General features: G+C 38.7%; 1 protein-coding gene across 7 annotated transcripts in view; it reads left to right on the top strand.

The window, feature by feature from the left end:
* Positions 1-14,230, top strand: part of FAT3 (FAT atypical cadherin 3) — a 391,200-nt gene that overhangs the window by 297,862 nt on the left and 79,108 nt on the right. For all 7 annotated transcript variants that reach the window (XM_054270169.1, XM_054270168.1, XM_054270172.1 and 4 more), the window contains exons 8-10: positions 1,813-1,952; positions 11,298-11,573; positions 13,121-13,331. In XM_054270169.1, the coding sequence (XP_054126144.1) occupies positions 1,813-1,952; positions 11,298-11,573; positions 13,121-13,331 (627 nt within the window). The remainder of the gene's footprint in view (positions 1-1,812; positions 1,953-11,297; positions 11,574-13,120; positions 13,332-14,230) is intronic.

Here is a 14,230-nt window from a genome sequence, read left to right as displayed (position 1 = left end):
CCTTGCTATTGCTTAAATATCAAGGACAGCTTGCAGAATGGAGTAAACAATGTTTCTATCTGCCATAAATGACAACAGGACCAGTGGCAATGTTTTCCTTGAAAACCACAACTTCATCTATTAGGCTTAGACCTGTGTGTATGTACATACATCTGTTCAACATATGGAAATCTGATGGCACATCTGAAATTACTACATTTGGATCACTTCAGTGGCCAGAAGTTCACCAATACTTCCTTTCCTCTGCAGCAGTCATCTGCATTATTATTTTTCCTTCCATTTTCTTCTATCCATCTCTGAATGTCTTTCAGGGCAAAAATGGACAGAGCAGTGCTTCTTCCACCTTCCTCTTTCTTTGCAATAGCCTGTGCAAGAGGTAGAAGTGAGGCTTCCTTCACATTAAGGAATTCAGGGGCTGTGATTTTGCTGTGTCACCTCCTAATCTTCAGCTTCTTTAAATGCCAAAACATTCTTCTCTCAGTAAATGCGTGACTGCTTCTGAGAATAATGCCAGTTCCTGTTCAGCAAACCATGCAGATGGGAGAGCATGGAAGACTCTTCTCTTCTCTATTCAGTCCTCAGCCCTAAAATTTTCAGAGCCATTTTGTGACACTACCAGCCGTTCACATATATCTCTCTTTATATGTATTTCACCAGAGCTAAGTCAATAGGATGGATATTTTTCTACCTGTGGACCTCATCTCAAGAGCTTTCAGCAGCTGTCACACAAGTCTCATAACCAGTGGGGTTTGAAAGGCTTTTTGTCTCTGTGGAGCAGGGTTGGCATTGAATTGCTGTGTTATGAGTATAGCTTAAGAGTTTGTCTGTCAGCAGTGTTGTGTCCCACCTCTCCCTGTCCCTAGCCTCCAAAAATTTCAGACTCAACTAATACTAAATTACACTTCATAGATGAGTAAGCAAGAAAACAGCTTATCAGCAGGGAGTGTGTGCTGCGCTTTTGAAAATAATGAGTGGTTCAAATTTATAAACTGTATCTGTGGCTGACAAATCTTGTAACCCTTCAATCTGAAATTATATTTGAGGTTATATTATTTATAGCCTTATTTTACTTGTTAATAGATTTTTTCTTTTCTTTCTTTCACTCAGTACTCAGGAGGGTTTTCCCACTGCTACAGCATTCAGTGTGTGACAGGAAAAGGGGATGTTGGTATTAGAACAGTGCTTTGTGAGAGGTTTTTTATACTGGAAAGAATTTAGGTTGTGTATCCTGTCAGATCTATTTGAATAATTCTTAAAACACTGGAAGGATTTGACCTTTGCTGCCAGTAATTATCATTGTCCTTGGTATTAATATAACAAATCTCTATTTGCATTTCTAAAATTGATTATAATTGTAATTTTTAAAAACTCAGATGATGGTATTTTCACCCAGAAGTATCAGTGAGAATTTCCTGAAAATAAAATTTGTAGAATAAAACCCTCTTGAAATGACTTTTATACAAAAAGATAATTATTCTTATTCGTTATTTAAACCACAAGGGCACACATCTTAGGGGCTTATAGCCATTTGATTCTTTTTATAGATTCAGCTATAGTTTACTTAAATGTACTACTAGATTTTTATTCTTTCTTTTTGGCAATGCATTCCAGTGATACCTGCTTTTCAGTATACAAACTGTGCTTTGAAATATAAATGACTTATGAACAAAGAGGTATCACTAGATGTACTGTGTGTGCTAAGAGAGGCCATTAAGATGGATGACACTAAACAGACACACCCATTTTAGGAATACTTGCAATGGAAGTTTTCAAGAAATGGCTAATTTGATTGTGTTTTTGTGCAACAATTAGGAGGGAATTACGATAGTTCTTTCGACGCCTATAAGGGAGTGGGCACGATTGTCATTGCAAAGCCCTTGGACGCAGAGCAGAGGTCAATGTATAACATGACTGTGGAGGTCACCGATGGAACAAACATTGCCTCAACTCAGGTAGAATATCACATTCCTTTCTTGGCAAGTTATTCATTTGTTGCTGGAATGTATATGCTATAAAAGTTATTAATTTTTCCATTCAGGTGAAACCTCATCCTTTGAGAGCACCAATAACTAATGGAGGGGATATTTTTCAGAGCCTTTCCATCTGGCTGTAAAGAATCGGCTGTTGAATGTTTCAAAGCATTATTTCTCCTTTTGTTCTCTTCCTGCTCACATGAAAGTAATTTGCCTTCCTCCAGCTGAGGGAGTCCCTATCACAGGCAGCAAAGCCTAGATTTTGACAATTGCATCTCCCCATAATGGTCCAAAACACAATAGTGCTTCCATGGTGTCAGGGAATATTGCTATTGATTGTGTTAAATGGAGTTTATACCTCTCATCCTCCGAAGACCCAAAAGCGGGACACAAGATCAATTGTTCAGAAAAGAAATTGTTCAGAGGCAAAACTTAAAATTCAAAGAATCCTTCCTTTAGTGTCACTGCCTGTGATTACACTGTCTTCTGCAAAGCAGCCCTGCTGAACCTTTTAAAGCCGGGCATGCTTATCAGGCTCCTTGCCTTTAAAGTTGGGTCAGATAAACGTGATGGGCTGGGGCAATGCTGGCTCTGACACATCTTTGTAGGAGACACCCTGACACACAGCCTAGGTATCTGTTCAGTGGGAACCAGTCTGGAATTGGGTCATGGCACAAGGACTCTGAGGTCCCGGGGACGCCAGGAAGACTTCAAGCAGCAAAATCCTTTTATATGAGGTAGAGTCGTGGGCTGTGCATTACTTAGGGCCTGAAATTCTCCATCTGAGTTACTTCCCGAGTGTAAATGAAAAAAATAGGTTTCTTATGTTATTTCCTTTTTTATAATTCAGAAGGAAAGCCTGAACATTTTTATGTTTACATATATGCATGCACATGCAGATGCTTCTGTTGTACCTTGCCTTTTTGCTCAAATGCTTTGGATGTAAATCTGTATTCAGTGAGCCACAACACCAGCTTTCCTAAGAAATTGTTAAATCATTGAGTGCTTTCTCAGTCTGAATTCATGCTGTTTATACCCCAGCCCTAAAAGGTCTGATATTTTCTCCCAATAATCCCCCCTTGGTAAGAAAACATCAGTTGATAGTAAGTTAGGTGGTAGGAAATCCAATGTTTTCACTGTCAGTTCCAGAATTAATTGCATCTCTGCTAAAAACATCCCTTAACTTTAAGCTTGATTATATCTGGCCCATGTTCCCTGTTATGCCTTTCTCTGCTCAATTACGGAACTCTTTAAAAAACACTGTTTTCTCCCCAGGAAGGCATTTACTCACAATACTCAAATCACCTCCCAGTCTTCCAGTAGACAGGCAAAGGAGAATGACTGACCTCTTTATGTTCCCTTTCCATAAGGCATTTTCTTCAACTCTTGAGTAATTTTTTGGGGTTTTTTTTTTATGCTGTTTTTTAATCTTGGCTACACTCTTAGTCCACATTTTAGATGGTGTTGAATGCCTAATGTGACCTTTTTTCTTTCTTGCAAATATTTCAGCCAAAAAAATATTAAAAAGCTTAGGGAATTTCAAACATGCTGGATTAAAGTGATTTCTCTTTTCATGGATATTGCGTTTATTGTTTCTGCTGCTTTTGATTTAATAAATTGACCTATATAACAGTCCTCAAAACCTAGTTGGATGAAACCCCTACATTTTTAATTAAAACATATGGTAAAAACATATTTCAGTAAAGCTGTTGCATTCTAAAAGAAGCCTGAGCATTCTTTTTAACAGTGATGTGACCCATTTAGGAATGTAAGATAGTCTCAGATTGCAAGAGTGTGGCATTAATAATCACTAGTGTGTACAGACCCTTCCCTCCCCCACCTTCTCTCTGTGTGAATACTGTTTAATTTTTAATGGTGATCAAGGCATCTGAGCGTGTGTTTCTTTTGGTCTTCACAGCAGAGATTTCAAAAGTGATTGTTATCTGAAAACTGACAGAATGATGGCCTTCATATTTATTGCTCTATTTTGCAAAGGTTTCCTACTTTATTTTTGGCTGTACTTTGGAGCCTTTGATTAGCTTCCTCATCTTAATTTTCTCTTAGGAAAATAATAAAAAAATATAATACTGATAGGTTTAATTTAAAAATGTCATAGAATAGATCATTTATTGATAGCTCTCAGTGGCCTTATTCTGAGTTTTGACAAAACAACATTTTAACTATTTTGTTCTATGTACATAGTTCCACCTGCATTTTTGACTGTAGCTGCAGGACATTATGGTAAAAGACGAAGCAGGTATAAAGCAATTTTGAATAACAATAAAATAATTCAAAGGCCCCCTCAAAGTATGATGGTTTATTATGAAACAGCTGATGATCACCATGTGCAATGGAACACTCTTGCTTTTTATTCCACCCCAGCTGTTTTCCTTTATCTCTTCTTTTGTCTATTATACAGTTGGAGGTGGTAAAATACAGCATAAAAATGCCGAAGATTTTTGTTTGGGTAACGTGATCCCTGGCATGGACTTGGTGAAGTTTCTTCAGCAATGTTCCTGCATGCCTTAAACTCCAATGAACTGTTCACTTCCTTCATGCCTTACTGTGCACATGGTTCATTACTGTACCATGAGAGGAAGGAAATAATTTTGATTTAAAAGTTACATCTGTTGTAATAATGGTTCACTGTTGCAAAAAGAGGCAAAAAGAACATAAGGAGCACTAATGAAAAAAAAAAGTTGCAAACTTTCTTTGTAACTAAAAGCCTACTTGTTTTGGGCATGATCAAGGTTTCCGAAAGAAATACAGTCTCCAAAGCGAGTACCAAAGTGCCAGGACATGTTGAGCCACTGCCACTCACCATGCTGCCCATCCATGTAAGCCTGAACCATCCAGCAGTTGGGATGGGAAGGGATGGAGAAGGAAAAATACAAAGAAATTTTGACTTGTTTGATTTATATATTTGAAGTGTAGGTATAAAACTTCAGTCACGGTGATTAACTTCTAGAATGGCTAAGTCTCCTGACTTAGCCAGGGAGAGCTTTTGCTTTTTCCCTTTCTTTTATCCATCATTGCTTGAGGCCATGCAGTCATTTATTAAAGGCTGAAGGAATACATTTGCTCCAAATTCCCACGAAACACAACTCCTGCAGCTGCCAGGCAAGCTGTTGGCCTTGCAGAGGGGTTGGGGCTTCTGTATCCCCTGTGCTGGAGAGAGCTGGGGCAGTGGCTCTGTGCAGTGACTCTGCTCCCTGCCATGGCCATCGCCTCCCTTTGGCCTGCAAAAGAGTTTGGTGCCCTTGCTTGAGCAGAGAGAGGTCTCTCCCCACAAGGAATCATTTTATTGACATCTAAATGCCTACTCCTGCCACAATTGTGACTCTGAAACATGAGAAATTCTCCTGGTCATGAGTCAGGTTTAACAACTCAGATCTTTTACACACAGGCACAACAGAGGAATAGAATCACATTTATTTACTTATTTGTAGTGCATACTCTTGAGCTTTGTTTAAATATCCACAGAAGCAGAGTACGGGGGGGGGGAATCATTGAACTATCATTTGAGTTATTATAATGTTTCACTTTTATTGAGAATGTTGTCCTAGCAGATAATTATATTTTTGTAAGAACAGCCTCTGGAATGAGGCTGTTCTACTATATGAAAAAGATTATTTTACTCCTTATTTTCCTGCTTCCTTCTTCTTTTTCATCATTGTAACTGCTATAGAAAAGATGTGTTAGAGCACGAAGGCTGCTGCCTCTCAGCTGGGAGGCAAAAGGCACTTCAGTTTCACTTATTGCAAAACCAGTAGAGTGGGCACTCAGGGGGTAGCATGCACTTCCCTCTGAAGGGTTTTTGCAGATCCAGAGATGTTTGCTTACAATACCCTCTGCTGAAGCCAGCCAGACTGGAGGAACGGACAGAAGTTACTGCTCATTGCCCCTTTCTGTCTCCCCTTGCAGAAGGTTTTGGAATTTAATTTATTCTTGTGCTGAGGATTGACTTTTAACTCTGAGTTTCTGTCTCACCTTTTCTTCTCAGTCACCCTGAGTGAGGGTGGTTCTCTTAAACGAATGGTGAAATGCTCTTCTTAGAGAACCATGGCCAAATCGTAGATAAGACATTAGAGCCCACCAGAAGCAGTTCTGGGTTGTGGATTCTTCTAGGACAGAAAAAGAGACATGGAGATTCAATTAAATTTTTAACTTTTGCTCTGTTGAACATTTCCTCCAAACTGTAACCACTCCTTGATTTTTTTTTTTTTTTTTACAACCAGTAATCTCAGCACTGCCTTGCCTGTGAAGCAAAGATTTTTCTTTCAATTTTAACATAATACAAAGAACACAGTAAAATAAAAATAACTAGCCACTGATGTTGGTAGGGAAACTGAATTTTTATGTTAAAGTTGGAGTTTGGAGGAAAGAAAAACTTGCCAGGAAGTAGAAAATAAAGCTATGTGGTATCACTGTTGAAAGCAGTATTAAAATAGGTTTCAAAACCTGTGCAGAAGTGTAACCTCAGTTCAAATAATTCAAGCACTTAATAGGTTGTACTACAACACGGTGCCCAGACCAAGCAATTAGCCAAGCAGATTCTTCCAGCTTAAAATGTCTGTAAAGCAGCTGCTGGCATTTACCCACCTTTCACTCAAATATGTCTGTGCCTAAACCAAAGGTATTTGTTATGGGCAACATTAAAAACAGCTTTGGAGACACTTCCTGCATTAGATTTTGTCCTGCTTTGATTTGATTGTATTTCTCTAGGCCTTTCACTTACCATTTTGAGTACAAAGTCTTTGCTAATGCTCTGAGTGTTACTTTGCCTAATTTGTAATCTTGGAGGGCTGTGATTCCTTTATTTGAAACTTGTTTTAACTGTGGGAAATAGGAAGTGAGCAGGGAGAAGCAAATCTTTTATAGTGAGGAGCTTGTTCAGACTATGAATTAGTCTGAACAATGGCCGCAGAAGGAGGCAAGCCTGCCTTTCTGAAGCCGACAATGCACTGGAAAAGATACGGGCTTTCAAGGAGAACCAGGCAGAGACTGGTTTGCTGCATGTTGGCTTTATGAGCGTGGAAAAAAAGACTTGCAGCTAATGTTTGTCAATGAAAAGTAGTTCAGTCAGCAGTCTTGAGCAGTTGTCAGCAAAGAGAAATCCCTACATAGCAGCCAACAAATAGTAAACATTTCCATTCGTCACCTTTTGGAGATGTGTTGGGAAACTTTTAAAGCCTGGCTTTGATTGTGCACAATGGCTATTGTCACAGCTTAACACCCTGGGCACCTAAGCAGTAATAAAGTATATTTATGCCACACAGCTCATTCTTGCCATATCTTCCATTTGGGAATAAATATGTAGAAAATACTGAATTACACAGGCATTGGGAGTCTTTGAATCACTTCAGTAGTGTAGCTCTTGATTTGAGGTGAAAGATGTGCTACCAGCAGGCAAAAGCATAAGACTTTAAGGACCCTTTTGCTGACCCTTTTGAAGTCAATGGAAATGTGCCAGTAGTTCCACGATTTTATGCCTGAGGTTGGCAGCCATGAAATGAATTTGAGAAACTTTCCTCATATTAACAGTCTGGTGGCACTCAGTTTACTTAGCTTCATGTATGTTTGTAGGTTCAGGTTTTCTGTGAGCCTGGTGTTCATGTCAGTGTCACATTTTCCTTCCTATCTTTTTAAGTAACATCTTACTAGAAGTTATCCTGCTGGAGTAGCAAATCTGCATAGAAAGAATGACATTTTAAGGTGACCTAATAAAAGGGCTCAAAAATAAGCTGAAAACACCTTCTCCAGCTTTACCACTGCACTTCACCTGGGATTTGGTAACCTTGTTGCAGGGCATTGTTTTCCTGGGCAAAATACAGGGATGATAGTCACTTGCTTGTCAGAAATGTTGGAAGAACTAAGGGACTAATAGCTATTCTAAATGGGACTAAAACTCCATTTTCTTTTACCTGGTTTTGTTTAAAGTAACTCCCAAGATAGCTAAATTTTTAAGAACATTAAAGAATTCCATTTATAGGTTTAACAGAGCTCTGTATAATCAGTATTCCCATATATAACTTAACTTTCTTTTGTTGCAAGGAAAATACAACCCCCTCTATTAAAGGAGAGAAATGTTAAAATTACATTTGACACTCGGGGATTTTGAGGGACAGCTGAGAAAAATTAGAAATACTCTTAACTGCTTAAATAGAAGAAATTGTGAATCAATAATGACTTCTTTATTCATTAGCATTTCTAACCCATCGCCTTCCGTCTCCAGATGGAAGTGGCTGTTGAAGTGCAAAGTATGTAATAAATAATGTGTATTTCAATGTAGATCACTTGACAAATCATTAAAATACTGGCATCTCTAGGGAGGAAGATGCCTGCCACTTAAACAGGCACTTGATCAGTCTTACAGTAGATTTGAAGTGAAAGAGAGAAAAGAAGAAGAAAGAAAAATTAGGGTTTTTTTGGCAATGATCAAAGCAATTTTAAGTGCATAGCTCCCTGTAAATTTGATGACAGTGAATGAGGGCCTCAATTTTTTTATCTTTTCTCCCTCCATGCCTTGCACTCCACAAGCGTGATTATGTCCGTATGTGTGTGAGGGCAGTAGCTTACACCTTTTTCGGTGGGAAGAAATGCTGCTCTGAGAATCCATGCCTAATTTGCATGTCTCATGGATTACCCTTGGTCTCTGATGCTGATCCTGTCCCACCCTGTTCAGTTTGTGCAGTCTAGTAAAGGCAAAAATCATGGAGCCATGTCTTGGACAGTCATAGTGGAAAACTTGGGATGGATAAACCTTTATGCCCTCTTCTGCTTTCTCTGTTTGCCAGTGATCCCAAAAGGCATTAGATATTATAGGAAATTAATCACTGCTCTGGAATGATTATATACCATGCAAACAAAATAGCATGTCACTTCTGTAGCAATACTTTTAAGATGCATTGGTGTGTTTCTGTACATTTATTTTTTTCACCTTCCAGAGCAGCTTCAGCTTGCACACACCAATTTTAAAAATAAATTCACAGATACAAGCCTGTCCCTCACATGGAAGCTTTCTTGTTCACATTAGCCTGTGCTCTACTAGCATCAGCAGAGTCAAGCACTCTTGGTGTTTTCAATACATTCGAAAAGTTTTTACTTCTCTGTTGGACTGTCTAAAATGATACATGACAAAGTTTTTGGTCATGAATGAAAAACAAATAAATTATCTGTGTTGATTACCAGTCATGTTATAGTGGTACCTGTCAAGGACTGAGAATATTGAAACTGCTCAAGAAAATTTCTCTAAGTATCAAATACTGATTATCCCCAACTCCTATTGCTTACACTAAAAACGTGGTTCAACATTGGCTCTGTGTCCCATTATATTAGAGTTCAAGACTTTAATCTTCTCCGCAGGCTTTATTTCATATGTTACAACTGGTTTCTTCACAAATTTTTAAAACACAGATTTGGGTGGGTTTTTTTCCTCAGTCAGATCAGAAACATGTTTGATATATTACAGCAACAATAAAAGTATAAAATGCTAAGTAACTCTTCATCATTATTAAAGGCCTAGCAATGTGTATGTATTTCCCCCCAATTTTATTGCTATCTGTCCAAGACTGAAGCATAACTTAATATAGGCTTCACTCTGGCATGCCATAATCTGGTGAAAATGAAATTGTATGGAATGCAAGTTTTATGCCATTTAACTTACTGAGCATTTTATTTCAGCTGTCTTTTGAACAGTTCCCAGGCTAGTTCATTACAACTGCTTCTTACAACTGCTCATGTTCCTTCTGGTAATGTATTCTGCAAACCCTCCCACATATCATGGAAATCTAAAGTTTCATTTCTCTCTGAGGCCAACATCTGTTTGTGCAATATTGCAGTCAAAGTATAGCTGTATTTTTCTTCTGTTAAGAAAGTATGAGTGAACAGGGCTGGATCAAGCAAAACAATAAAGTACTTGCTTAAAAGAGAGCCAAGTAACAAAGCAACAAAGAAAATATAATGAGTGATGGGTCAGGTCTCCTAGTCCGACCAAAGAGTCCTGTGTGTTGCCTTTCCCAAGTCATTAATTGGACCATTTCTTATTTCAAAGCCTTTAAATAAAAAGATTGTTCCGTTTTACTTGCTGTAAAATTAGGTTGTGCTCTCACAGGCATATTCTGGAAAAAACACTTTTTGTTTCTAGCACTGAAAGAGTCAGCTCTTCATATTTCAGCTTTCAGTTTTACACAGTTTGTCAAAGGTTTTGCTGCCACACTACCCACAGCAATCTATGGTATACAAAGTCTGGAAAGCACAGTTTCCCCAGGGAGTGACTTCTCCAGTGGCAAAACCCACAAAATGTCGTCAGAGCGACACATGCATAACATAACTTTGGAAAGCAAAGCTTGGAAAATAGTGATTCTTATTATTTATCAGAGTCAGCTTGTGATATATTGAAATGGATGTAATAGGCAGCAAGAGCAGCACCCTGGCTTGCTCTCCCACTCTCCAGGTTTCCTTAAGGATCAATACAGAAGCTTTAAAGAGAGATTTGAAGCAAGGAGCAAAGCATTCATTCATATTTTTAGTGTTCTATCATTCATAAACCTCAACAAAAAGGAGACAAATAGGTGTTGGAGGGGGAAGTGAATTAGTTGACAATAAAGACAGCCATCACTGGCAAAGGAAGAGCAAGGATGTAACAAAAAAATTAATCCTTCTGTGTCACCAGTGCCCTGAGATCAGCTGTCCTGGGTGGTACGCATTGATCTGTGTGGGGTGTGCTGGTGTGGCAGTGAGGTTGGGTTTCCTGTGCCCACCTCAAGTGGTGTAAGAGCAATCTGAGGTGTCTCAGCAACTTGAAATCTCCACTGCTGTCACCATTTGACGTTGCCAGTAAGCCCCAATGCAATGTACTGGGCAGAAAAGACGGGATTTAACTGAATCTTCATTGTGTAAAAAGCAGATTTAAGCAACGTGAAAAGGATTATTTTATAGCTTTATTAGTAGTGAAGGGGAAAGGAAATTATATAATAGTTCTAGAAGTTCCTTGTAACAAGGTAGTTACAAGGGAGGACAAAACCTTTCCTTGTGACCATTGTAGAAGTACTTTCCAATCTACAGATTCTGAAAATATGGGCTTCTTCATCGGGCTCTGAGTAGGTCTTACAGTTAGGAACATTTTACTTCCAAAGTCAAATCCTTTCCATTTCTTTTGATCTGAAAAATAAGAATTTAATATTAAATAATGTTTCTCAGTCCCACCATGCAGCAGCATAGCATCTTCAGCCATTCAAAGTAAATTGCATTTCTCTAGGTGCTTATTCAGTAGTCTGACTGGACTTCAATAATTTCAAATGTCCTTTTCTTTATGAACTGTAGGTTCTTATCAAAGTGTTGGATAACAATGATAATGGCCCAGAATTCTCTCAGCCAAGCTACGATGTCACCATTTCAGAGGACATCCTCCCTGATACTGAAATTCTGCAAATTGAAGCTATAGACAGAGATGAAAAGCACAAGCTGAGCTATACTATTCACAGCAGCATCGACACAGTCAGCATGAGGAAATTCAGAATTGACCCAAACACTGGGGTTCTCTATACGGCTGAGAGATTAGACCACGAAGCTCAAGATAAGCACATCCTTAATGTCATGGTAAGAATGCAGTCATGGCTGCTTCAGGCATATGCATGCAGTAGGCTTCTCTTGAGTGAAGGACTCAGTGCAATAAGTAGCCACTAATTTAATCTTGCCTGCCCTGCTGTGTATTTATTTCACAGTTTTTATTTTGGCATTTTGGGAAACTTTATTGTGAATCCATTGTATGGAATGTGATACGATTCTCTATCTCAAGGGAGAGCAAGCAGGTAATTATTTAATCTCTTGGCATCTGGTCCTCTCCCTCAAGGCAATTTTCAGTATTTCTGAAGTGAGGCTGAAAGTTATTTGAGAAGTTATTCACTGGGAGATAACTGCTTTCTTGCCATGGAGAATGCTACAGCCTTTCTGAGTACAAGCCTCATTTATATATTACTTTTATAGACTTATTTCAGTACATAAACTGTTGATATACAAAATAGCTTTCCTTTATCTACATTTCCAAATCTTTGGGCATGCAGAAAAAAGTTAATTGCCAATTTTTGCTTGGTGTGTCTAGACTACAGAACATAAATCTGTCTGTTTTCAAGTGAAGATTGTATATCATGGACATAATCTTTTAAAAAACAAACAAAAAAAAAAAACAAACCAAAAAGATTATGTTAGTTTAAACGTTGGAGTCCACTATTTTCTTTAACTACTTAAGACTTCTGCAGCAGAGGCCTTCTAAGAAATTGCTCATGGTGTGTGAGGTACGGGGGCAGCTTTGGCAGGGCACCTAGGAAGCAAAAAGGTGCTGTGAGATGCAGCAAGGAGCAGCTGAGTGTGGTCTCTGCTCACAGAGTAAAATGTTGCAAGTCCTTTGGCAAGCAGACTAAGAAATAGCTATAAACTAAGAAATAGCCATAAACTGAATCACAGAAACACATGTCCAAGAGAGATAATTCTCTGGTGCTTGGTTTTGATCTCCACCTTATACGATAGGTCTTTTTCTCTGTTTAAGAAGAACCAAAATTTTCAGGAGATAGTAGTGTCAGGATTATCAGTGAAGCAGTGCTGAGGTATTTTGGGTGGGATTGAGACAGGTGTAGTAACTTACACCTCTGTTGACAGTTACCAGCATTTCATAAAATTATTCCTGCTCTGTTTACTGTTGATATGATCATCTATGTATATAATCATGAAGTAGTCCATGGGCAGCTACAAGCACTAGCCAGACATGCTTATATGCTGTAAAGAAGGCAATAGCAAGATAAAGGCATGACCATTCAGCAAGTATTAATAAAAAAGGAAATTCTTGCAAACCTCAACCCAAATTTAAGATCTCATGTGGTTGCCACTTGAAAAATTCATGTCATGATGAGTTAGTTGCAATGCATTTTCTCACAAGTGAAAAAAAATGTCGCTAACTTCTTTCCTGTTTCTTTGATTTTAGTATCTGTCATCCCGTGTGTGAATGTATTTCAGACTGCTCTTTGGGACAAATGGATTTTTTTTACTGTATTAAATAGAACTGAAAGTAGTATTCACTCAGATGAGTAATATTTGGGAAGTTTTACTAGATGACTGTCACATTGTGTGTTATGCACTTACTTGTTCTATAGGTCCGAGATCAAGAATTCCCTTACAGAAGAAACCTGGCCAGAGTCATCATAAATGTGGAAGACTCCAATGACCACAGTCCCTACTTCACCAGCCCATTGTATGAAGCCTCGGTGTTTGAGTCAGCAGCAGTTGGATCAGCAGTGTTGCAGGTCACAGCTCTGGACAAAGACAAAGGAGAAAATGCAGAGCTTATCTATACTATTGAAGCAGGTTAGGACCAAGGCCAAAAATGAAGGATCATGGATCATGCCAGACACACAACAGCGGTGTAATGGTCATCTGTCTTGACACACAGTTCAGCTTCTTTGGTCTACTTTCTCCTGTACAGATGGGCAAAGGAGACACCTTGTTGTTGTTGTTGTTTTGTTGTTTTGTTTTTTTTTTTTTATTTCATTCTGAAGCTACTGTACCCAAAACCTTTCAGAACAATCTCATTCTGGAACAGGTTTCCTGACAGAAGGAGTCTCCTTCTCTGGAGATGTTCAGAACCCCACAGGATCTTGTGCAATCTGCTGTAGGTGAACCTGCTTTAGCAGGAAGGTTGGACCAGATGCTCTCCAGTAGTCCCTTTCTAGTCTAGTCATTCTGTTATTCTGTGACTGTTTCATTTTCACCAGATGTCTGCAGAGCCTGTTACCTCTAAGTCATTGGGTCAAAGCCGTCACCGAAGATAGTTATTCAAAACTGCAGCCAGTGACTGGTTTTCAGGGTTCTGGTTTCAGACTAGTGTACAGTGGATCCTCCATAAAAAAAATGCCACAACAGCTGGTATGTCCTGATATCTTTGCCAGTGTTCAGACCAGAGAAGCACGGACTGAGAACAGGGCTATGATAAAACTTCTGCCATAGCATTTTAATGGCACAAGGTCTCTTTGTAACTAAGAGAGGGCATGATGATACCAGATGAAAATTGCTTTTGCAGTTAAATGCTGTATATTTCTGTATATTTACATTCAGCACATAATCTATACCAGCAAAAGCATTCTTCTGCTGGTGCAACAGAACAGTATATCTCTGACACACGTGAGAATGAATGTAAGTTTCTCTGGGTCACATGAGCCTGAAGTTAAGAATTATCTTTGAGAGAAACCATTGACAGATATATAAGA

The sequence above is a fragment of the Melozone crissalis genome, unplaced genomic scaffold (genome assembly GCF_028551555.1).
Source record: "Melozone crissalis strain CALT ecotype California unplaced genomic scaffold, PUWL_Pcris_2 ptg000008l_1, whole genome shotgun sequence".
Classification (NCBI taxonomy): domain Eukaryota; kingdom Metazoa; phylum Chordata; class Aves; order Passeriformes; family Passerellidae; genus Melozone; species Melozone crissalis.
Note: the sequence above shows the minus strand (reverse complement) of the source record. Positions and strands in the feature narration are given on the sequence as shown.